This window comes from Fistularia commersonii, chromosome 1 (assembly GCF_037954325.1).
Source record: "Fistularia commersonii isolate RoL2024-O1a breed Wild chromosome 1, RoL_Fcom_v1.0, whole genome shotgun sequence".
Lineage (NCBI taxonomy): Eukaryota > Metazoa > Chordata > Actinopteri > Syngnathiformes > Fistulariidae > Fistularia > Fistularia commersonii.
The window spans coordinates 22,041,000-22,064,037 of NC_141284.1; the positions used below are offsets into that span (position 1 = coordinate 22,041,000).

At 42.1% G+C, this 23,038-nt stretch overlaps 2 protein-coding genes across 2 annotated transcripts in view; both read left to right on the forward strand.

The window, feature by feature from the left end:
* The first annotated feature begins 38 nt into the window (after positions 1-38).
* On the forward strand, positions 39-4,550 carry tmem30b (transmembrane protein 30B). Its single transcript, XM_086154750.1, has 8 exons — positions 39-130; positions 536-734; positions 1,483-1,590; positions 1,686-1,793; positions 1,898-1,985; positions 2,090-2,227; positions 2,385-2,591; positions 3,568-4,550. The coding sequence occupies exons 2-8, from the start codon at positions 546-548 to the stop codon at positions 3,744-3,746; spliced, it is 1,017 nt and encodes a 338-aa protein (XP_086010876.1). The 5' UTR covers positions 39-130; positions 536-545; the 3' UTR covers positions 3,747-4,550.
* A 3,093-nt stretch (positions 4,551-7,643) lies between these two features.
* Positions 7,644-23,038, forward strand: part of dync1h1 (dynein, cytoplasmic 1, heavy chain 1) — a 30,793-nt gene continuing 15,398 nt past the window's right edge. The window contains exons 1-41 of the mRNA XM_086154794.1: positions 7,644-7,981; positions 8,916-9,003; positions 9,134-9,307; positions 9,438-9,693; positions 9,789-9,975; positions 10,090-10,361; positions 10,877-11,104; positions 11,754-12,407; positions 12,515-12,937; positions 13,043-13,222; positions 13,359-13,508; positions 13,850-13,996; positions 14,183-14,323; positions 14,527-14,703; positions 14,845-14,955; positions 15,086-15,205; positions 15,286-15,525; positions 15,655-15,810; positions 15,915-16,028; positions 16,105-16,215; positions 16,299-16,508; positions 16,643-16,789; positions 16,870-17,036; positions 17,130-17,303; positions 17,388-17,742; positions 17,844-18,038; positions 18,127-18,409; positions 18,483-18,583; positions 18,735-18,894; positions 19,007-19,247; positions 19,336-19,519; positions 19,625-19,837; positions 19,955-20,193; positions 20,698-20,854; positions 20,946-21,170; positions 21,290-21,520; positions 21,641-21,781; positions 21,948-22,181; positions 22,335-22,541; positions 22,626-22,747; positions 22,836-23,001. Of these exons, the coding sequence (XP_086010920.1) occupies positions 7,732-7,981; positions 8,916-9,003; positions 9,134-9,307; positions 9,438-9,693; positions 9,789-9,975; positions 10,090-10,361; positions 10,877-11,104; positions 11,754-12,407; positions 12,515-12,937; positions 13,043-13,222; positions 13,359-13,508; positions 13,850-13,996; positions 14,183-14,323; positions 14,527-14,703; positions 14,845-14,955; positions 15,086-15,205; positions 15,286-15,525; positions 15,655-15,810; positions 15,915-16,028; positions 16,105-16,215; positions 16,299-16,508; positions 16,643-16,789; positions 16,870-17,036; positions 17,130-17,303; positions 17,388-17,742; positions 17,844-18,038; positions 18,127-18,409; positions 18,483-18,583; positions 18,735-18,894; positions 19,007-19,247; positions 19,336-19,519; positions 19,625-19,837; positions 19,955-20,193; positions 20,698-20,854; positions 20,946-21,170; positions 21,290-21,520; positions 21,641-21,781; positions 21,948-22,181; positions 22,335-22,541; positions 22,626-22,747; positions 22,836-23,001 (8,331 nt within the window). The 5' untranslated portion in view covers positions 7,644-7,731. The remainder of the gene's footprint in view (positions 7,982-8,915; positions 9,004-9,133; positions 9,308-9,437; positions 9,694-9,788; positions 9,976-10,089; positions 10,362-10,876; positions 11,105-11,753; positions 12,408-12,514; positions 12,938-13,042; positions 13,223-13,358; positions 13,509-13,849; positions 13,997-14,182; positions 14,324-14,526; positions 14,704-14,844; positions 14,956-15,085; positions 15,206-15,285; positions 15,526-15,654; positions 15,811-15,914; positions 16,029-16,104; positions 16,216-16,298; positions 16,509-16,642; positions 16,790-16,869; positions 17,037-17,129; positions 17,304-17,387; positions 17,743-17,843; positions 18,039-18,126; positions 18,410-18,482; positions 18,584-18,734; positions 18,895-19,006; positions 19,248-19,335; positions 19,520-19,624; positions 19,838-19,954; positions 20,194-20,697; positions 20,855-20,945; positions 21,171-21,289; positions 21,521-21,640; positions 21,782-21,947; positions 22,182-22,334; positions 22,542-22,625; positions 22,748-22,835; positions 23,002-23,038) is intronic.

A 23,038-nucleotide genomic window follows, 5' to 3' on the forward strand; every position in this document is an offset into this window, starting at 1 on the left:
TGGGCTGGGTGTGCAAGAGGCGTGGGGGAGGAAAACGACAGGTAAAGGTGTTTCCTCCCCGTCCCTTCCTTTGGGGACGTCTAGCATATCGGCGTCGAGCTGGGCCTTTTGTTTCTCCCTTTTTTGGTCTGTAAGTAACACCAGAATGCCGTGGTAACTGTTCATCGCACAGTTTTTCTCCTCTTCGGTTGAAAAAGTGTAGTTTTGTTTGTCTTGTTTGTATTCGGCTCTTCGCTTCTGCCGCCGTGACGCTGTATGCCAGTGTTTGTGTCATGCCTGTTAATGGCGGATGGTCTTCTCAGATATGATAAACAGAAATAATTATTGTACCACCATTATCCAATGCTAGGAAACATCAGGGCATACAATTAAAGGACTCCAGATATGTGAAGTTCCAAAGTTGGAAAAAGTTTAGTCCGTTCATCCAGCCTACATGTATGATGTTTACCCTGCTCATTCCACACCTAGTGTAAAATACTATTTACCCCTGTCAGGGAAGAACATTATGTGTGCTGATCTGTTATCAATTCTACAGAACCAACAACATGGTGAAACAAGAGCATGAGATGGCCAATCGGCCAGACAACACAGCCTTCACCCAGCAGAGGCTCCCGGCCTGGCAGCCCATACTGTCTGCAGGCATTGTGATCCCAGGGTTTCTCCTCATTGGCCTGGCCTTTATAGGAATCGGTGTGGCACTCTTTGTCACTTCACAGAGCATTCAGGTTTTGGAGGTGCGGTCGAATTCTGAAAGCATCACTCAGGGGTTTGTGAGGATAAGTGGTGTGATCTCTCAGTAATTCAGGTTTCCTTTCCATCTTTAGGAAACTTCAAAAACCTGGAAAGTTATAAAATTTTGGCTTTGTTATATAAATGCAAAGAGATAATAGAAGAAAGGGGTTGGGCAAGACACTGAACCCGTAACTACTCCCCTGGCTGCCTACTGCTCATGGTTCATCCATGATGGGTCAATTGCAGAGAGAATGGGGATAAATAAAGGATAAATTATTATTATTATTGTTACCTCAAATTAATAAGTAATTATCTACTAACTTGATAAAATACCCTGAAAAAAAATCTGAACAGTAGTCTGAAAATAAGAACAAGTTGTTGTCTTAATGTTAGTAGGAAATTATGTTAAAAAAAGGAACTATAGTTGTATGTTGCAAAAATAATCTCAAAACAATCATTCTTCTTAGGAGTTGCATTCATAGAGAAACATTATATGAATTTTAGAAATGATTATGAACCCTGAAATGATATCAGATGCAGTATGTCTCAGTAACTTGGAGACTTCTCAGGTTTTTTAATGAAGCAGCAATAGAAGTAACCATCAGCTGAAATCAAAGCTTTTTTTAGTGGTAAGCATATGCATGACACATTTCTACCATGCTAAATTGCTATGGCCGAACCGGCTTGTCAGTGATATATTTGGTTGTGATCAGCATTAAGTCAGTGATAAGTTATCTCTCTTTCTAACAGATGGACTACACTGGACAAGAGCAAAATTCAAATTGCTTCAGGTGCTCAGATCCAACTGTCAAGAACTGTGTGTGTAAGATGAACTTCACCATTGACAGACTATTTGAGGTGGCTTATGAGTTTCAAATACACCACACACATGTATTTTTCCACATGTGTAAAATAAACCTCACACCTTTCGGCTTTGTTTTTGTCCTTATCAGGGACCTGTATTCTTCTACTATGGGTTGTCAAATTACTTCCAGAACTACAGAAAGTATGGGGCCTCCAAAGATGATGCCCAGCTTTCTGGAGACCTGGATTATTTTAAGGTAAGTAACAGCATGTCATATATGGGGGGAGAGGGGGCAGCAACAACACACAGACACGGAACCTGCATTTGAGTGATGAAAACCCTGATTTGTTTTTTGTAAAGAGTCCAAGTGAAGACTGCGCACCCTATAAGAAACACCAGGGCAAACCAATCGTACCATGCGGCTCAGTGGCAAACAGCATGTTCAATGGTAGGTAAAGCAGTCCATGTGAATGAATTTACGTTTGACTTTGACGGCAATATCTAAAGATTGTCAATTCTTGTGTTGCCATTTTTTTTATTGGTCCTTGGAAGATACCTTCAAGCTGTATCACACCGTAAATGGTCAAAGGAAGCAGGTGCCCTTGGATGGCAAAGGAATTGCTTGGTGGACTGACTACAACATCAAATACAGAAACCCCAGTGTCACACCTCTCAAGAATGCATTCAATGGTAATTTAGTGGTAGTATCCTTCTATTGGATTTTTGGTAGCTAAAGATTTAATGGTTAAAGGAGCACCAGTCTATTGTGCACAGCTAGCAATTTTTTTTTTTGTTTTTTTGAGAAGTCCATTAAATTATCTTAACTAACCAGGATTATTACTTGCAGGTACTGTGAAACCCATTTTCTGGTCCAAACCTGCCTACGAGTTAGACCCATCAGACGCCGCCAACAACGGCTTCATTAATCAAGATTTTCTCGTGTGGATGCGAAGGGCCGCCCTGCCTGATTTCAGAAAATTGTATCGAAGAATCACAGAAGGGATCTATGAAAAGGGTCTGCCGGCAGGGAACTACTCCCTTGAAATTTCCTACAGTATCCTTATATGCTGAACAGGTCATGCATGGTATGTTTTAATGTAAGGGTTTCTGAAGACAATGGCAAGATGGACTGAGGGTTTAAAAACATAAATTAGATATCTTACAAACTATGAAATAACATTAAATAGAAGCACCTCTTTTAGCCATATATCAAAAAGTATGCTAAAAAAATTAACAATAAGGAATATTTTCTAAAATAATTAAATAATGATTTTTTGTGAACTAATTTGCTTGTTTGATTTGAAGAAATATATTACGTGTGTGTGTGTGTGTGTGTGTGTATCAGCAAAAAATCTCCATTTAAATTCACAGTTTTGCGATAGACTTTGGCTGTGTATATACAGATGTCCGCAGAGAGCATATACTGATAATTCAGTGATAAATTGCAAACTGGTGTGATTTGGAAATGTTGACACTGTTCTCTATCCAGATGAAAGAAGGTGTCTCACACTGAAACTGCCGTTTGCAGCACCAGCTCAGCCAAACCAGTCTTTCCAGTTGGGTATAGTTCTGTTATTACTTTGGCAGAATGAACCCGAAGCTGGTTTTGATGATGTCAGAACAAACAAGGACATTTTTCGGAGTCAGGCACATAAGCCAGGCAAGCAATCCACTGCATGATTAATTAGAATAAAAGGCCTAGATAAATTGATCATAGAAATTGGATACCGCACCATCTGTGTATTTAAGTTAAATCCATAAAAAACATCCAGGGAGACGTGTTCCTCTACTCTTTTTATTCTAAAAACATCAGCCTGCAGAATTTCAAGACTGTGTAATATCATTTATAAAACCTCAGTCTTTTTTTTCCCATGTAAATTATTGTGCTTTTGTTCTATTTCCGTGCAGTGAGTGGGATTTTTTTCAAAAAATAATGTTCTGAAACAAAAAACATGTTGATGCTAGTATTAGAATGTGTTTATTTTCTGTTGCCCATTATTGATGTACATACTTAACAGCTTGACCCCTAGATTATCCTGTTCTGAGCTTCAATGGCAGAAAGAAGGTGGTGTTCAGCAACATATCCTGGATGGGCGGCAAGAATGAATTCCTGGGCATTGCTTATCTTGTGATCGGTTCCTTGTGTATTGTCATGTCTGTAGTCATGCTCATTGTCTACGCTAAATTCAAGTTCCCAGGGGAAGATTGAGTACCTTGTTGTTAGAGACTGATTAACTTTGGGTTTATCCTTTTTTAGTCCATCAGTAATTGCTCACAACTATTTTATTTTACAGCATTTTTATTTTGGACGGTACAATTCGTTCTTGTATGCAAGATGAACGAAATGATGATTTGTGAGCCACAACTGCATACTTGAGTGTAAGCCCTTTACCTGCATAATAGGCCTGGAATCACATTTCTTCCAGTGAGAATATTTTCTTTCCTTCATGGATAGTTTGGTTGACGAAAAAAAAAATGCAGAGGCAAAAAAGAAATAGTTTTTAGCGTAATGTCTATAATGCTGATTTCTTTCATGTAAATAACAGCTGTTTTCCAAAGTCTTATTCACAATGTAACGAATGTCTATAGTTTAAAGTTAGCTACGGCCATTAATCATCTGTGATGAAGGCAGGATGTACGAACCCTATGAGACCATAAGCTAAGGTTATTTATGGCAGTCACTTGCGTTTTTGTTTTTTAAGTCAATGCTTATATACGTAGTTTAATCTTAAAATATTTGGATTTTGCAGGATCCCCCCTCTTTTTTTATCATTTTTTTATTCTTAAAGCAACACTATGATACCTCAGTAATAAAATCTGAATAATATCCTGGAAAAGATAGACAGTGCAAACAAATCAAAAATATATTCAGTAGATATGGGAAGCGTAACTCAGGGATCTGGTGTTCAGGGTATGCAGGCTCCGTTTGTACTTTTAATAGTTTTAACTTGAGTGGTATTTTGTTCTTGACTGTTTTTAGTTAATATTTATGTAATAAAACAGAAAAACTAAATGGTGTGTGGAGATTTGTCATGCAAGCAATAGACATGTCAGGTTGATAGGGTTCTGACCTCTAAAATGGCTTACTCTTTTACGGCTTTCATTTGTGTTTATCTAGAACTCCATTTATCACTTGTCTTTTCCAAAAGTTCAGTTTATTGAATTATATCCCAAATGTCTTTACAGAAGGAGAGATGAAGTCCTACCTGACTGCTGACTCACATCTCAACCCTACGGCTTTGTGCTTATGTACAAATAATTAGTTTTGTTGCGAAAGATAAGAGTTACAAAATTAGTTGTCTGATTAATTAGTTGTAAATATAAATTGAGTTGGTCAATGACTTTGTATTGGTCATTATTAGGTTCTGTGAATAGTGAGAGATAAACAAGATTACAATAATTTTGTGGTCTGAAGCATGTTCAGAAGGCTTTTGTTAAAATATGCCGGGATGAAATAATATATATAATGGTAATGTATATTGTTGAAATCATTAGTTTTATTCACTTGCAGGGATATTAAAAAGAAAAAAAATCAATCTATTTATTGAAGCGAAGCGGTTTCTTTCTTTACATATTTGTAATTTTGTCATTTCCTTTCTTTTAGTCCCCCTTGGTCTTTCACAAAATGAGACATCAGTGTTAGCACCTAAATTTTTAATAGATGTCAGTCTCATGATGCTGCATCACATGAAAAAGGAGGACATTATATAAGCATCCGCCAACCAATCTTCTCCCTCATTACCTGCTCTCCCTGATGGGGCCATGGCAGAGATTTTAATGAAAGCTGTCACTACAAACTTGAAATGTGAATTGATGCAGGAGGGGATCCTCTGCGGCAAAGGATCTCTGATGTGTTGCACCATCTGGTGGTGGAATGGACATGTGACAGAAAATATTGGAGAAAAAACTAACTACCAGTGTCCTTTAAGGCTACATTCTATACTAAAACTGGTGTCATGCACATAGTGTCCATGTTGCAAAAATTAAAAAGTAAACAATTCAATGGATGCTACCTTTTTCATGTTGTTTCTTATCGTCCGGTGTTTTCTGTTTTTTCTTAGTGACGATATTGGTCAGGTGATATTAAGTTGAGCAAATGAAGAAATGCTAAGCGTACATTTTTTTAATTATAATTTATAAGTATAATTTATTATACTTATTTATTATAATTATACTTCATGTGGCCATCAAAAACTACCATTTTTTTGTCACTTATTCAGATTTTTGTTGAATCTGACTGGAACAAAATAAGTAAAATCAGATAAATTCAGATTTGGAGATTCAGCAACTCCGTTATGAAGCCTCCTCTTTGTCTGAGGAATGCAGAAGTGGATTAATATGCAGTTTCTGATGTTTTCAAGTTGATGACAGCTGAGCTTATACTTCTCCCTCTGACAATGTTGAAGCCATTTTTTGTCAAGCACACACCCATACTCCACTAACAACACATTTTAACCTGACAAGATTGTTTTCCCCATGGTGCATGAAGAGCATCTGGAGCTTGAACAGTCCATATTGTCTAACATTTGTATTTGGGCTGTACTCCTCCTGTGACCTCTGTTCCATCACTGAGCAGGAAGTTTACCAGACTTGTACAGAAGAAGCGGCATCTTTAATGCAATACCACCCATTTAAAATAATTTTGCTTCACTGTTCAAGGCCACCTATCAATTATGCTACTAGCGCATAAATGAAAAATACATTTCAAACAAGTGCATCATGAGTAAGTGCTGTGATGTCATAAAGGCAAGGCTGTAAAGAAGAAGGCGTAAAAGGCAATCTGATATCACCAATGACAGTGGAGAGGTAGGGCCAGATGGATAAGTTACTGTAAATGAGGTATTTCTTGCTCAAGCTGAAAATCTTCTTCTGAAATAAGTTGTGAAAGTGGAAGCAGGCAACAGAATCCATTGAATACTTGCAGAAGAAAAGGGGAAGAGCAAATCCCTCAAAGCTGTTTGCAAATTTAGACATGTGGTTCTGACTTCATGAATCATGTCATTTGTTGAGGGACCAAGTTGAGGCACCAGGGAATTCATTTGAACCTCTGCGGTTGCAAATTGTAACAAAAGAGAGGGTGATGATGCCATTCTTACCCATCACAAATTCTTTTTAAACAACATGAATCCTGTACTCATACATAAGTGGTCTGTTATTTTAGGTTTTCTCTTTACCGCTATTCAGATTCACATTTTATTTGACAAATCTCACTTTCGCAGTTTGGAATAGATTTTAAACTTGGTTGTTGATAGAACCCAGATTTTTATCGGGGCAACCGTGTCCCTTACGCTGTTGATCATCCAATGGTTCACAACCAGACTCTCGTCTTTTGACCATCTGGTAAATACTGTCTTCCCATCTCGACAGACAGGGCCTAAAATTGGCACAGTGAGCCAGTAACAGGAGGGTAAATCTGCTCTTAGCTTTGCCGTCAATTATATGATGCGATAACTATATGTACTCACATAAGTGCTCAGACTACTGAAAATACTCAGTGCCACAAATGTCAGGTCACTGAACCCAATGGTAAAAATCAAATTCTGTAACATAGCCAGTCTGCAAAAAAGGGGCTCCGGAGTTGGTACAACCCACTGAAGCAAACTCATTTGATATGTGCTGCAAACTCCTGTGATTATTGTGTTTTTGAGATCGAAAAAAATCAAATGCAAGGTTTAATTTACTGAACATTTATTTATATTTCAGTGGCCTCCAATCTGGATCATGACCATAGCTGCTCAGTGAAAACGAGATCCCAACTTACCCTTTTGTACCGAGGCATGTGTGCAGTCTTACACAATGCACACATTTAGCATAAGGGATGAATGAGTTGAAACCTGACTTGGAGACATCTTTCGTGATCCCTCTGAGATGCGTTTGACAGTTTCGTCAATGTCACGGACATCTCCCTTCCTCCCCCTAGCTCTCATTATAGGGAACGCAACAAAGAAGGAATCTGATTCTTTCAAGTGGATTCTGGGTATTGTAGTTTTATGGATCGCGTTGTGGTGGAATTGACGATGTCCGGAATTACAACTCCCATAATCCAGTGCGTAAATAAATCTGCCGTCCACGGGTGCAGGGTTTTGACAGCAGCAGTCAGTCGGCGTACGAGCCGCTTGGCAGTTACAGCAGAAAGACGCTTTCCTTTGTTCGCCTTCAGTCCGCTCTCACGGAGCTCTGAGCGCTTTTAGAGGATGTCTGACGGCGGGGGGACGGAAGAGAACTCCGGCACCATGGAGGTGTCCGCGGTCCACACGGTCGCCGACACTGCGGTGCTCCAGAAGCACATCCGAAAACTTGTCCCGTTGCTCCTGGAAGATGGCGGCGAGGCTCCGGCCTCACTGGAAACCGCCCTGGAGGAGAAGAGCAGTGTGGAGCAGATGAGGAAATTCCTGGCCGACCCTCAGATTCACACCGTCCTGGTGGAAAGAAGCGCCCTCAAAGGTACGCCTGACGGGGGAAGGCAAGCTTCCTGATTTCGCCTGCTTTTTCCGTGGGTTGTTCATGTTGCCTCGCTTACATGGACGTCGCTCGTTTTAATACTATTTCACGCAAATTAACCTAAATTAGCCTTTTAAAAGCAGTTAAAGCCGCGCAAGCTATCCATGAGCCTGCTTTCTATCCAGAGCCACTTTCGGAAAGACGAGCAATTTAATGCTACGCCACAACAGGCAGGGCAGCTACAACATTAGCCAAGGAAGTGATGTCAAAGATGGTAAAAATATAAATTATTGAACGGCTTCCCTGTTCTTTTTAAATTAATCATAGCCAACCGGATTCAATGCGAAATAATGGGCAAAACAAGAAATATAAAGAAAAAAGTAACGAAATGAGAACGGCCGTTTAGTTGGAAGTGCAAGTCATGTTGGATGGACCTTCCGGCGGCTCCGTCATGTGAATCAGCGTGTATCAATGAACTTATTATCTTAAGTTACCTAAAGGCAAGTCTTCCCAGAATTTTTAGTCTCTAATGCGTTCGAACTGCTGAACCATGTATCCATCGGTACTGCACATGACCTGAGCTTGTAGGCTTTGAATGCCTCATCCGTTGTGACGCTGCAGCACAGACTGCGGTGTCTGCAGAAGACCATGTTTGCCTCAAAACTATGACCTCACTTGCAGAAGAAGGGCGGGCTCCCAGAGGTTTGGGCCAAATGAAACCTAAATTGCGTTGTCATTCTACCACATGAGACATTCACAGGTCTTATTCCCATTCAAACTTTTCCTTTTTCCTTAAGTGGCATATTTTGTTTGCAATCAGTCCTTACTACTTGCATGATGAGTAATCAATACATTTCTAAATATCCAGGTTAAACTCTTTTTAAAAAGTGAATATTTGCAATAAAATAATTGCAATAATTTTTTTTACCCCTTAAAGAGGACGTTGGAGATGAGGGAGAGGAAGAGAAAGAGTGCATCACTTACAACATCAGCATTGATATCCGCTATGGGATTAAGTCAAACAGGTGAATTATGTCTCCTCTATTTAGCCGTCAATCGGCTGTGACAGCTTCTGACCTCCATGACATGAACTTCTACTTAGTTTTCTCAGTTATGCATTATAATTACAATTAACTGTTGGTTTGTCCTTTGCAGCTTGGCTTTAATCAAGAGGACGGGTGTCATCGACGCAGACAAGCCCATATCAACCCAAGTCCGAGTTCTGACCTTGAGTGAGGATTCTCCATATGAGACACTCCACTCCTTCATCAGCAATGCCGTCGCCCCCTTTTTTAAGTCCTACATCCGCGAGTCTGGCAAGGCAGACAGGTAACACTGAGATCCGAGCCTTTAGATTTTGTTCCCAAAAGCTCCTTAATGAACATAGTTATTTACTGGTGCACAGACAGTTTGAAAATAAAGGATAATTCATTTATCCTTCTCTTTCAAAATGACACAGAGATGGGGATAAAATGGCTCCCTCTGTTGAGAAAAAAATTGCTGAGCTGGAGATGGGCCTTCTTCACCTGCAACAGAACATTGAGATCCCCGAGATCAGCCTGCTCATCCATCCCATCATTACCAACATTGCCAAGCAGTGCTATGAACGCGGAGAGAAGCCAAAAGTCACTGACTTTGGTGATAAAGTGGAGGACCCAAGCTTTCTTAACCAACTTCAGTCTGGTGTCAATCGCTGGATCAGGGAGATCCAGAAAGTAAGTCCCACTGTCATAGTCCTACCTCAAATATGAGACAGCTGTCATTATATCCATCCATGTTCACTGATTATTTCTCAATTGACCACCTCCAGGTGACAAAACTTGATCGTGACCCAGCATCAGGAACAGCCCTGCAGGAGATCAGTTTCTGGCTGAACCTGGAAAGGGCCCTCAACAGGATTCAGGAGAAGAGAGAGAGCCCAGAGGTTCTGCTCACTCTGGACATCCTCAAACATGGCAAACGATTCCACGCTACTGTCAGTTTTGACACCGATACTGGTAAATAAAACCACAACAGTCCCATTATTTTATACGTTCGTTCAGGGCTGACAGCATTTGAATGAATTATAGAATAGAGAGGTTAACCTTTTATTGTTCCCCTACTTCTCCTAGGTCTGAAACAAGCTGTGGAAACTGTCAATGACTACAACCCTCTGATGAAGGACTTCCCACTGAATGATCTGCTCTCTGCTTCTGAGCTTGACAAGATCCGCCTGGCTCTAATGGCTATTTTCTCCCATCTGAAAAAAATCAGGAACACAAAGTACCCCATTCAACGGGCCCTCCGCCTTGTTGAGGCCATCTCCAGAGACCTAAGCTCCCAGCTCCTCAAGGTGTTGGGCACAAGGAAGCTGATGCATGTTGCTTATGAGGAATTTGAAAAGGTTGGTGGTGACTGTTTTGTGCTTGTTGAACATGGAGCAGGTTGTGTTTTGGAATGCTGGTATCATTTTTGAGCCATGCCTGATAAAGGGTCGATGAAATGATAGTCGCAGATCTAGTGAATAGCCTGTATATTATAGGTAAGCTGTGTTATCAGTACATCTTCGAGATGTAGTACGCATCCTTTGCACACTTTGTCATTGCAATAAAATATGTAGATAACAGACTTACAAAGACGCAAAAAACACTGTTAAGAGATTAGCCAATGTATCATTGCTTCTATTTCTACCGCAGAATATCTTTTTGTTTTATTTCCCTTGTTAATAAGGATTTAAATTACTCAATTAAAACTGTCATCTATACAAGCTAAAAATCAACAAAATAGTTTCAGTTAATGTAAGTTTAGATAGTTGCATGTTGGCAACATTTTGTGTCATCCCAAGCTGCTGACTCATTCTACAATTTTTTTCTTGTTTTTTTGTTTGTTTGTTGTTTGTTTGTTTGTTTTGTTTTGCAGGTGATGGTAGCCTGCTTTGAAGTGTTCCAGTCCTGGGAGGATGAGTATGAGAAACTTCAAGTGCTTCTGAGGGACATCGTGAAGCGAAAGAGAGAGGAGAACCTGAAGATGGTGTGGCGTTTGAGCCCTGCCCACAAAAAGCTCCAGTCACGTCTGGATCACATGAGACGTTTCAGAAGGCAGCATGAGCAGCTGAGGGCCGTCATCGTCCGTGTGCTGAGGCCTCAGGTAAAAGATGGTTATGCGTCAACAGGATTACGTTTTGCCACTGAATGAACTGTTCTTAACGGCTCGTCTTATGTTTATGGTTAAAGAAAATGTGGAAAGAGTTAAATGGTAATGTCAGGGACCCTTTTAATTTTGAGAAAGGGGGATTATTATCGTGGCTGTGCTATGCATGAAACATCATCTTAATTTTCTATTTCATAATGGATTTTTTTAATGTTGAATGATTATAGAACAATATTTTACATTCTGGTATTAGTCAGGTTTTGAGGGTTTGTAAGTGAATAAGAAAAAGCAAAAAAAAAAAAAACAAGATGAGCAACAAAATCTGTAATACTTATATAATTCTTAACACAATTCTATTTATAATTTATATTTTAAAAGTTTCTTTTGGTGTTGCTTTGTTTGGCTTCTGAATGCACTCTGAAGCCTTTTACAAGGAGTGACATAAAAGTGTAAAATTACTTCTTGCTTTGCAGGGAGCATAGATGTCACTTAGATTTTAACCAACGTACAATTTCTCGCCTAAACAAAAGAAGAGGTGTGCGTGCGTGCGTGTGCGCACACGGGTTGATTAAAGGGTGTCTCTGAATATTGTTACATCCATTTATACAATAATTACCTAGTCCTAATTCTAACATTTTGGCTCCAGGTGTCTGCAGTGCCACAGCACGCTCCCGGAGAGACTGTTGAACCTCAGGATATGAAGGTAGCTGGTGTGCTTTTTGATGCAGCTGATGCCAACGCTATTGAGGAGGTCAACTTGGCCTATGAGAATGTCAAGGAGGTCGATGGCCTGGATGTGTCAAAGGAGGGAGTGGAAGCTTGGGAAGCAGCCATGAAGCGTTACGATGAGCGCATCGACCGCGTGGAGACACGTATCACCGCCCGCCTGCGTGACCAGCTCGGAACCGCCAAGAATGCCAATGAGATGTTCCGCATCTTCTCTCGCTTCAATGCCCTCTTTGTGCGCCCCCACATCCGCGGCGCCATCCGGGAGTACCAGACGCAGCTCATCCAGCGTGTGAAAGATGACATCGAATCGCTGCATGATAAGTTCAAAGTGCAGTATCCTCAGAGCCAGGCCTGTAAGATGAGCCATGTCCGAGATCTGCCGCCCGTGTCTGGATCCATCATTTGGGCCAAGCAGATTGACCGTCAACTCACTGCATATATGAAGAGAGTTGAGGATGTTCTGGGAAAAGGCTGGGAAAATCATGTGGAGGGCCTTAAGCTGAAGCAAGATGGAGACAGCTTCCGGGCAAAGCTTAATACACAAGAAATTTTTGACGATTGGGCTCGTAAGGTACGGTTGGTTATTGAATTTAATTTATTTTTTAAACATAATTTCCTGTCGCTTTTTTTTTTCCATGAACTTGTTACAAATTTCAATTTGAGCTTTTATTAATACAGGTGCAGCAGCGCAACCTTGGCGTGTCTGGCCGCATCTTCACCATTGAGAGCACTAGAGGCCGTGGACGCACAGGAAACATGCTAAAGCTTAAAGTGAATTTCCTCCCAGAGATCATCACTCTCTCCAAAGAGGTCCGCAACCTGAAGTGGTTGAGCTTCAGAGTTCCCTTGGCCATTGTCAACAAAGCCCACCAGGCCAACCAGCTGTACCCGTTCGCCATCTCTTTGATTGAGAGCGTACGCACCTATGAGCGTACCTGTGAGAAGGTGGAGGAGAGGTCCTCCATCTCCCTGCTGGTGGCTGGTCTTAAAAAAGAGGTTCAAGTTCTCATTACTGAAGGCATTACTCTGGTCTGGGAGTCTTACAAGCTGGACCCTTATGTCCAAAGGCTGGCAGAGACAGTCTTCAACTTCCAGGAGAAGGTCAGTGTTGTGATATCCTGTGTCAATCCAAATAATAGAAGTTAAAAACTTTACCAAAGCTATTTGTCAATAAAGGTATTTGTGTTTGCTGTGTGACATTGCCAGGTGGATGACCTCTTACTGATTGAGGAGAAAATAGATCTTGAGGTCCGCTCTCTGGAGACCTGCATGTTTGACCACAAAACCTTCACTGACATCCTCAGCCGAGTCCAAAAAGCTGTGGATGACTTGAACCTGCATTCATATTCCAACCTGCCCATCTGGGTCAACAAGCTTGACATTGAGGTCAGCACCAAAAACTAGCAACCACTCCAGGACTGGTTGTGTGTCTGTGTTTTCTTTAGTTTTTTTCCTAATAGATTTGAATCTGCATGGAAACCTTGTCTGATTTATTTATTTTTTTTCCCCATCCCCTCCACAGATTGAGCGTATCCTGGGAGTGCGTCTACAGGCTGGTCTCAAGGCCTGGACTCAGGTGCTCCGTGGCCAAGTGGAAGACAAAGCTGATGTGGATATGGACACTGAAGCCCCACAAGTGAGCCACAAGCCTGGAGGTGAACCCAAGATCAAGGTAAGTGATGTGATATCTTGTTGCCTTGTGCTGTTTGCATAGGTTTACCAGTCTGGGATGAGTATAAATGAAGCAGACAATTTCTCCCTTTGATAAATTACTTGTTTATTTTTTCTTTTTATTTACTTCAGCAAACATCAACAAACAACCACCAATCACTGACAGTCATAACAAATAGAACACATGCCAAAAAATAAACAATCAACCCTGAAGAAGGGCACGCATACAGTATAACCATAACATAATATTGTGAAATCTCTTCTTAAGAGTCCAGTTTACTTAAGTGAATATTGTCATAGCTTGGATTTCCTGATGTTGCTAACCATGTTTTCGTTTTCTAGCATGTAGTCCATGAACTGAGGATAACAAACCAAGTGATCTATCTGAACCCACCGATTGAAGACTGTCGTTACAAGCTCTACCAGGAGATGTTTGCCTGGAAAATGGTCATCCTTTCTCTACCCAGGATTCAGAGTCAGAGATACCAGGTAGGGCTCAGTTCAACAGTTTTGCCCTTTGGGAAATTAAAATGGAGTGCAAGATATTTATTCTTGGTTTTGGCATTCAGTCATCGGGTCCAGAGGCACTTTGGGAAAACCTAGTAGAAGTATAAATATTAGGGTGACTTAAAATAGTTTACTTTTTTTCTTAATGAATCTTTTCATCCTCAATAGGTTGGCGTACACTACGAGTTGTCAGAAGAAGAGAAGTTTTACCGAAATGCCCTGACCAGGATGCCAGATGGTCCTGCAGCCTTAGAGGAGTCCTACAATGCTGTCGAGGACATAGTGAAAGAGGTGGAGCAGTACGTCAAGGTGCGAGCTCCGTCAAGTTTTTTTTTTTTTTTGTGTTTGATTCAGCCCTGATGATAAAAGGAAAGAAATTGTTCAAATGCCACATAATGATTTATTTTCTGCTTCTCTATCGCTTGTCCTCTTGAAATGACAGTGCTCTGGCCTTTTTGTATTTATCTTTGTGGTCATTACTCATTCACACACTGACTATTTCCTTGACACAGGTGTGGCTGCAGTACCAGTGCTTGTGGGACATGCAAGCTGAGAACATTTACAATCGTCTGGGCGAAGACCTTACCAAGTGGCAGGCCCTACTGGTCCAGATCCGCAAAGCACGTGGAACCTTTGACAATGCAGAGACCCGGAAAGACTTTGGACCCGTGATCATAGACTATGGCAAGGTAATGACGTTACATCTCTTTTTTTACATTAATAGAAGATGTTATCATCACATAGATTCCAAATACATGTTTGCAAATGTCCTACTATGATATGTTGTCATAGTCTTTAAAGAAATGCCTTTTCCCCCTCTGTGAAATCAGGTTCAGTCCAAAGTCAACCTGAAGTATGACTCCTGGCACAAAGAAGTCCTCAGCAAATTTGGCCAGATGCTTGGCCAGAACATGCAGGATTTCCACGCCCAAATTTCCAAGGTAAGGCAGAAAAATGGCAAGACATGATAAGGAGCAGTCTGATAACATCAGTCACCAAGAAACATGGATTGAAATAATGTAATGATTTATTGATCATTTCACTTTTTCTTCTTTTGTCTTCCCTTGCCAGTCACGTCAAGACTTGGAGCAGCATTCTGTGGACACTGCAAGCACATCAGATGCTGTTAACTTCATAACATATGTCCAGACTCTGAAACGCAAGATCAAACAGTTTGAGAAAAATGTGGACGTAAGTCGTGTACTACTACAGTGTCCCTTCCTGTCTTCTTTGCTGAGCTGTCATAATGATTTTCCTACTTTTGCCCCCAGTTGTTCCGCAATGGTCAGCGGCTGCTGGAGAAGCAGAGGTTCCAGTTCCCTCCATCTTGGCTGTACATTGACAACATTGAAGGTGAATGGGGTGCCTTCAGTGACATAATGAAGCGCAAGGACACTGCCATCCAGCAGCAGGTGGCAAACCTGCAGATGAAGATTGTCCAGGAGGACAAAGCTGTAGAAAACCGAACCACCGACCTGCTCAACGACTGGGAGAAGACCAAACCAGTTGCAGTAAGCAAAACACGGTCATGGCATTGACTTTGAAAAAGAAACCTTCCCACAAGTACCCTTTGATTGTTTGACTGGTTTTGGCAAGTAGTTTTGGGATATCTTTGACAAGTCTAAATATCTGGTCACCAGGGCAACCTGCGTCCCGAAGAGGCTCTTCAGTCCCTAACAATTTACGAAGGGAACTTCGAGCGTCTGAAGGTTGAAAGAGAGAAATGTGCCCGGGCCAAAGAGGCCCTGGAGCTGACAGACACAGGCCTGCTCAGTGGTAGTGAAGAGAGGGTGCAGGTGACAACTCAAATGTCAAAAAGTCTAACCTTCACACAAGAGTCGAGTTGCAACTCAAAGTTATAAAACTGATATTGACAACGTTTGTGGCTGATGCTTTGTAGGTAGCCCTGGAGGAGTTGCATGACCTTAAGGAAGTGTGGTCAGAGCTTTCAAAGGTGTGGGAGCAGATAGACCAGATGAAGGAGCAGCCATGGGTTTCTGTGCAGCCTCGCAAGGTAACAGACAATTATCAGTGCTGTCTGCATTTTTGTCAAGATATGGGGTCTATAAATGTTTGATATGTGCTTGTAGCTCCGTCAGAGTCTTGATGGTCTTCTGAACCAGCTGAAGAACTTCCAAGCAAGACTGAGACAATATGCATCCTACGAATATGTGCAGAGGCTTCTTAAGGGGTACCTCAAGGTAAGACCCAACAGTTTTCTCAAAGATCTCAACCCACAAGAATATACTATTATTAAATTATTCTGTCTTTTTTTCGTATCCAGGTAAACATGTTGGTCATTGAGCTGAAGTCTGAGGCTCTGAAGGACCGTCACTGGAAGCAGCTGATGAAGCGTTTACATGTGAACTGGGTCCTGTCAGAGCTTACCCTGGGACAGATCTGGGATGTGGATCTTCAGAAGAATGAGATGGTTGTGAGAGATGTTCTCCTAGTAGCCCAGGGAGAGATGGCTTTGGAAGAGTTTCTAAAACAGGTGAATTAGAGGGTTGAGAGAGCTGAGTTTAGCGGTACAATTTGAAACGAGCAATCAATGTTTCATCTATATTTAATTGAAGTTAATACATTATTGTAAAGCTTGGAACAATAACTACGATTACCTTTCTTCAGATTCGTGAAGTCTGGAATTCCTATGAGCTCGACTTGGTGAACTACCAGAACAAGTGTCGCCTTATTCGAGGCTGGGATGACCTTTTCAACAAAGTGAAAGAACACATTAACAGTGTATCTGCCATGAAGCTGTCTCCATACTACAAGGTATTTGCTTACGTCTGTTGAAATGTTCATTTTTGTCAGGTTTTACATGCGGCAATGTCATTGTCCCGTTTTCCTCCTAGGTGTTTGAGGAAGATGCCTTGAGCTGGGAGGACAAGTTGAATCGCATCATGGCTCTGTTTGATGTTTGGATTGATGTCCAGCGCCGGTGGGTCTATCTGGAAGGCATCTTCACAGGCAGTGCTGACATCAAACATCTACTGCCAGTGGAAACCCAAAGATTCCAGAGGTAAGCACATGACCGCTTTGTAATGTTTTCAACAAAGCATTCATCTAGATCCGTTGATAAAGACATGCATTCTTGTCTTTCTGTATCCCACAGCATTAGCACGGAGTTCTTGGCATTGATGAAGAAAGTGACAAAGTCTCCCTTAGTGATGGATGTGTTGAACATACAAGGAGTGCAGAGATCACTGGAAAGACTGGCTGACCTTCTTGGAAAAATCCAGAAAGCTTTAGGAGAATACCTAGAAAGGGAAAGATCCTCATTCCCCAGGTCAGAATATTTCTTTTCAGCATTCATGTTGAAAGAAGTTCGTAATAAATTTGTCATTCAACTGATCAAACTTTTTGTTTACAGGTTCTACTTTGTGGGAGATGAAGATCTGCTTGAGATTATTGGCAACAGTAAGAACGTAGCCAAACTGCAGAAACACTTCAAAAAGATGTTTGCCGGTGTCTCGAGCATCTTGCTGAATGAGGACAACACCGTGGTCCTGGGCGTATCCTCCAGAGAGGGAGAGGAGATTCACTACAAGACCCCTGTCTCCATTACGGAGCACCCCAAGATCAACGAGTGGCTGACACTTGTGGAAAAGGAGATGAGGGTGACTCTGGCCAAACTGCTAGCGGAGTCTGTCACGGAGGTCGTAGCCTTCAACAAAGGCACAGCCATTGACCTGAGCCAGTATATTGGCTGGATCGATCGTTACCAGGTTTGTACTGAGACCTTTCAATCCGTCTGCAGTCAAATTAGCCACATTTTAGATATCAATAATGTATTATACTAACAAACTTGTTTCTTTTTCCTTTTTAGGCCCAGCTGGTGGTCCTTTCTACCCAAATTGCCTGGTCTGAGAATATTGAGTCTGCCTTGACCACTGTGGCTGGTGGTGGGGACATGAGCCCCATGCAGGGAGTTCTGTCTAATGTGGAGGCCACACTCAATGTGCTTGCTGACACTGTGCTGATGGAACAGCCTCCACTGCGCAGGAGGAAGCTGGAGCATCTGGTCAGGGAAAGAATCTATTGGAAAGTGTCTGGAATAGAAACTTGTGCACCGAAATCTGATCTGGATTCATTCTGCCCTTCCTTCTTAGATCACAGAGATGGTCCACCAACGAGACGTGACCAGGACTCTGATCAAGAACAAGATCGACAACCCCAAGTCATTTGAGTGGCTCAGTCAGATGCGCTTCTACTTTGACCCCAAGCAGACAGATGTCCTCCAACAGCTTTCCATTCAAATGGCAAATGCCAAGTTCAACTATGGTTTTGAGTACTTGGGAGTCCAGGACAAGCTAGTCCAGACGCCTCTGACAGACCGGTGCTACCTGACAATGACTCAGGCTCTGGAGGCCCGTCTTGGAGGGTCACCATTTGGTATGCCCTTTGTTGTTGCCCTCATCAAATGTCTCCCCATAAACACACAATACTGACTTTGCCCTTCACCTAGGTCCTGCTGGCACAGGGAAGACGGAGTCTGTTAAAGCCTTGGGTCACCAGCTTGGTCGTTTTGTCCTTGTCTTCAACTGTGATGAAACATTTGACTTCCAGGTACTGAAATACAGTTCCACGTTCATTGGCTAAATCATGGCAAGCACATCTCAATCCAAAAAAGAAATCAATGTTTGTTTGTTTGTTTTTTTTATCTCCCCAAGAATCTAAGTTTTCTAATTTCTAATGTCTTGTCCATTGTGTTTTTCAGGCCATGGGTCGTATCTTCGTGGGTCTATGCCAGGTGGGAGCTTGGGGCTGCTTTGATGAGTTCAACCGTCTGGAGGAGAGAATGTTGTCTGCTGTTTCCCAGCAGGTCCAATATATTCAGGTAGCTTTGAGGGAGCACAGCAACCCCAACAGAGACAGAAGTAAGTGTATGCTTGGAACTGGGGTTTGTCAAGATGGAGAATCTATAAAAAAGTACGATAGCAAGACTGTCTAATACACCCCTCTAAATTGTATAAATAAATGTCATTCCAGGTGTGCCAATCACTACAGAGCTTCTGAATAAGCAGGTGAAGGTGAGCCCAGATATGGCTATCTTCATCACCATGAACCCTGGGTATGCTGGGCGTTCCAACCTGCCCGACAACTTGAAGAAGCTGTTCCGCAGCTTGGCCATGACCAAGCCTGACCGTCAGCTCATTGCCCAAGTCATGCTCTACTCTCAAGGCTTCCGCACAGCTGAGATCCTTGCCAAGAAGATTGTACCTTTCTTCAAGTATGTACTTGTTCTAGCATAGGCTAATTTTATGGTCTTTTTTTTTTTTTTAAACCCCTAATTTAATGTATAATTTCTTCTGTTTCAGACTCTGTGATGAGCAGCTGTCATCGCAGAGTCACTACGATTTTGGCCTCCGAGCTCTTAAAAGTGTCCTCATCAGTGCTGGTAATGTCAAGCGCGAGCGTATCCAGAGAATCAAAAGGGAGAAGCTTGAGCGTGGGGAAGTTGTTGACGAGAACGAGATAGCTGAAAATCTTCCAGAACAAGAGGTTTGAAAACTATTCTTTGTAGAACAACAGCTTGCCTTAATCTAGCTGGATCTGAGGATCTTACCTGGTCATTTGATGTGTGACTGTCACCTTCTTCTGCTATAGATTTTGATTCAGAGTGTGTGTGAGACCATGGTCCCCAAGCTGGTAGCAGAAGACATTCCTTTGCTCTTCAGCCTGCTGTCGGATGTCTTCCCCGGAGTGCAGTATCATCGGGGAGAGATGACTGCTTTGAGGGAGGAGCTGAAGAAAGTCTGCAAAGAAATGTACCTCACCTATGGAGATGGTGATGATGTGGGTAGCATGTGGGTGGAGAAGGTAAGCTATAAACAAGAGCCCTGGAGGTTTTCAATCACCTTTTATGTGCAGCAACACACACAAGGCAGTAAGTGGTTGCTTAATGAATCTGAATATTTTTCATTTATACTCCTCCAGGTCCTACAGTTGTATCAGATCACACAAATCAATCACGGCCTAATGATGGTGGGACCTTCAGGTAGTGGAAAGACCATGGCCTGGAGGGTGCTACTGCAGGCCCTGGAGAGGCTGGAAGGTGTTGAAGGAGTAGCTCACATTATTGACCCCAAAGCCATCAGCAAAGACCACCTCTATGGAACACTGGACCCCAACACCCGTGAATGGACCGACGGCTTATTCACTCACATCCTCAGAAAGTGAGTTCTTCACACACTTTAATTATAAATTATAGGAATCCACGTGTGGCTCCAAATAAATAGATTCATTCTTTCGATTCTCCATGTTTTCATTTCTGTAATAGGTCAGCCTGTCAAATGAGTCACATTTTAAAGTAGTTTTTCATCATTGTCATCAGTTAATTAACATTTCATGCTGATTCTGTGTGAAATGTACATTTATTATCAAATAGATAATGCTCAGTAACTACTCAAGGTCCACCTCTTGGGGATTTTGATCCAGTATTGCATTCCATTTTTTTCTTTTAAACACTTAGCTGACTTGATTATGCAGAAAAATTAGTAAAATAAGATGAACCCAGGCTTGGACTCATAAAATTGTAATTGAAATATCCTGGAGATTTTCAAGCTAAAATAAGTTTGTGTCTCGACTCAATCTCCCAACCCGATCCATGGCACAGAGTAGAAAGAGCATAGTGAATGCATTGTAAATTGCTTATCAAACAACCTTGTCTTAAACTCAAGGATAATCGACAACGTGAGAGGAGAACTGCAGAAGCGGCAGTGGATCATTTTTGATGGAGATGTCGACCCAGAATGGGTTGAAAATCTCAACTCTGTCCTGGATGACAATAAGCTGCTCACACTGCCAAACGGAGAGCGTCTGAGTTTACCGCCAAATGTAAGAATGGCAGCCGCGTTTTTTCTTTTTTAAATTTGCTGTCGTCATTGCTTTGGTTACCTTGTCATTAAGTCACTGTCACTGTCCGCAGGTGCGTGTTATGTTTGAAGTCCAGGACTTGAAGTATGCCACACTGGCTACCGTGTCTCGCTGCGGCATGGTTTGGTTCAGTGAGGATGTCCTGAGCACCGACATGATCTTCAACAATTTCCTGGCTCGTATTCGCAGCATCCCTCTGGATGAGGGAGAGGATGAGGCTCAGCGTAAGAGGAAGGGCACAGAAGATGAGGAGGAGGCCGCATCTCCAATGTTGCAGGTGACACCAAATTAATAGAAAATGAGCCTTTCGAGACAGCCAAAATGTTTCTCATATCCATCTAGAGGAAATGTGTTTGGAAAGTTTTTAGTGATACCCTGTATTATATGCTCTACCAGATCCAGCGCGATGTTGCAGGTATCCTGCAGCCGTATTTCACGTCAACTGGCCTTGTCATCAAGGCATTAGAGTATGCCTCCAAGATGGAGCACATCATGGACTTCACCCGCCTTCGTTGTTTGGGTTCACTGTTCTCAATGATGCACCAGGCGTGTCGTAATTTGGCACTCTATAACAACAACCATCCTGACTTCCCAATGCCAATTGATCAAATGGAGAAATACATGCAGGTAGAAAATATCATCATTTAAGTACTCCTTAGGAACATAACTTTTTTTTTTTTTTTTTTTTTTTTTAAACCTAGTAACCTTTGTTTACTCCTCTCCAAACTTGGTATTTTTTTGCTGCAGAAATTCCTCATCTATGCTGTGCTCTGGTCTTTCTCTGGTGATGGAAGGCTCAAAATCAGAGGTGAACTCGGGGAATACATACGCCGTATCACCACTGTGCCGCTTCCCTCGGCTCCAAATGTCCCCATCATTGACTACGAGGTACAGAAAAGCCTGATAACCATCTACTACTCCTGGAATTTAATTCCTTTATTAGAATTTGTAAAGAATTGTATTGGGTTTGCTGTATTTATCACTGGAACTAAACAAAATTTTGGCAATTGTATGAAGAGACCTAAAAATACTGCAAATGATCTCTTCCATTCAGGTTTGTATCTCGGGCGAATGGCAGTCTTGGCAGGGCAAAGTGCCTCAAATTGAGGTAGAGACCCACAAGGTGGCATCTCCAGATGTTGTGGTTCCTACCCTTGACACAGTTCGGCATGAGGCTTTGCTTTATACGTGGCTGGCAGAGCACAAACCACTGGTCCTGTGTGGTCCTCCTGGTTCAGGAAAGACTATGACCCTGTTCAGTGCCCTCAGAGCCTTGCCTGACATGGAGGTGAGTCACCGCCGAGCTGTTCCTGCTTAAATTCTCAGCATGTACTCTTTCACTTAAACTCTGAAAGTAGTTCCTTTCCTCTTGCCACCTATGTTGGACAAGTGATAGCCATAGCATGTATATAAAGATCATCTCCACATTTCCGTCTGCTAGGTTGTAGGTCTGAACTTCTCCAGTGCCACCACCCCAGAGTTGCTCCTGAAGACCTTTGATCACTATTGTGAGTACCGACGTACCCCCAATGGTGTAGTCCTTGCCCCTGTCCAGCTTGGAAAGTGGCTGGTGTTGTTCTGTGATGAGATCAATTTACCAGACATGGACAAGTATGGCACACAGAGAGTTATCTCTTTCATCAGACAGGTATTATTACGAACTATCGCAAAGTTTGATTTCCCAGTTACAAGATTTGTATCACTTTGCTAAATGCTCTCCTGTTCTGTGCAGATGGTGGAACATGGAGGATTCTATCGCACCTCTGACCAGACTTGGGTCAAACTGGAAAGGATTCAGTTTGTCGGTGCCTGTAATCCTCCCACTGATCCCGGCAGGAAACCACTTACACACAGGTACAGCTTTAAAATAAATGGAGATAACATTTGTCAGTAATTTCAGTTTACTCACAGTCTTGAAAATTTGCTTTTGTGCACTTTCCAGATTCCTGCGTCATGTCCCTGTGGTTTACGTGGACTATCCCGGCCCAGCCTCTCTCACTCAGATCTATGGGACCTTCAACCGTGCCATGCTGCGCCTCATTCCCTCCCTGCGTACATACGCTGAGCCTCTTACTGCTGCCATGGTGGAGTTCTACACTATGTCACAGGTAAAAAAAAAAAATGTGTGCTTGTGTGTATTTTTTT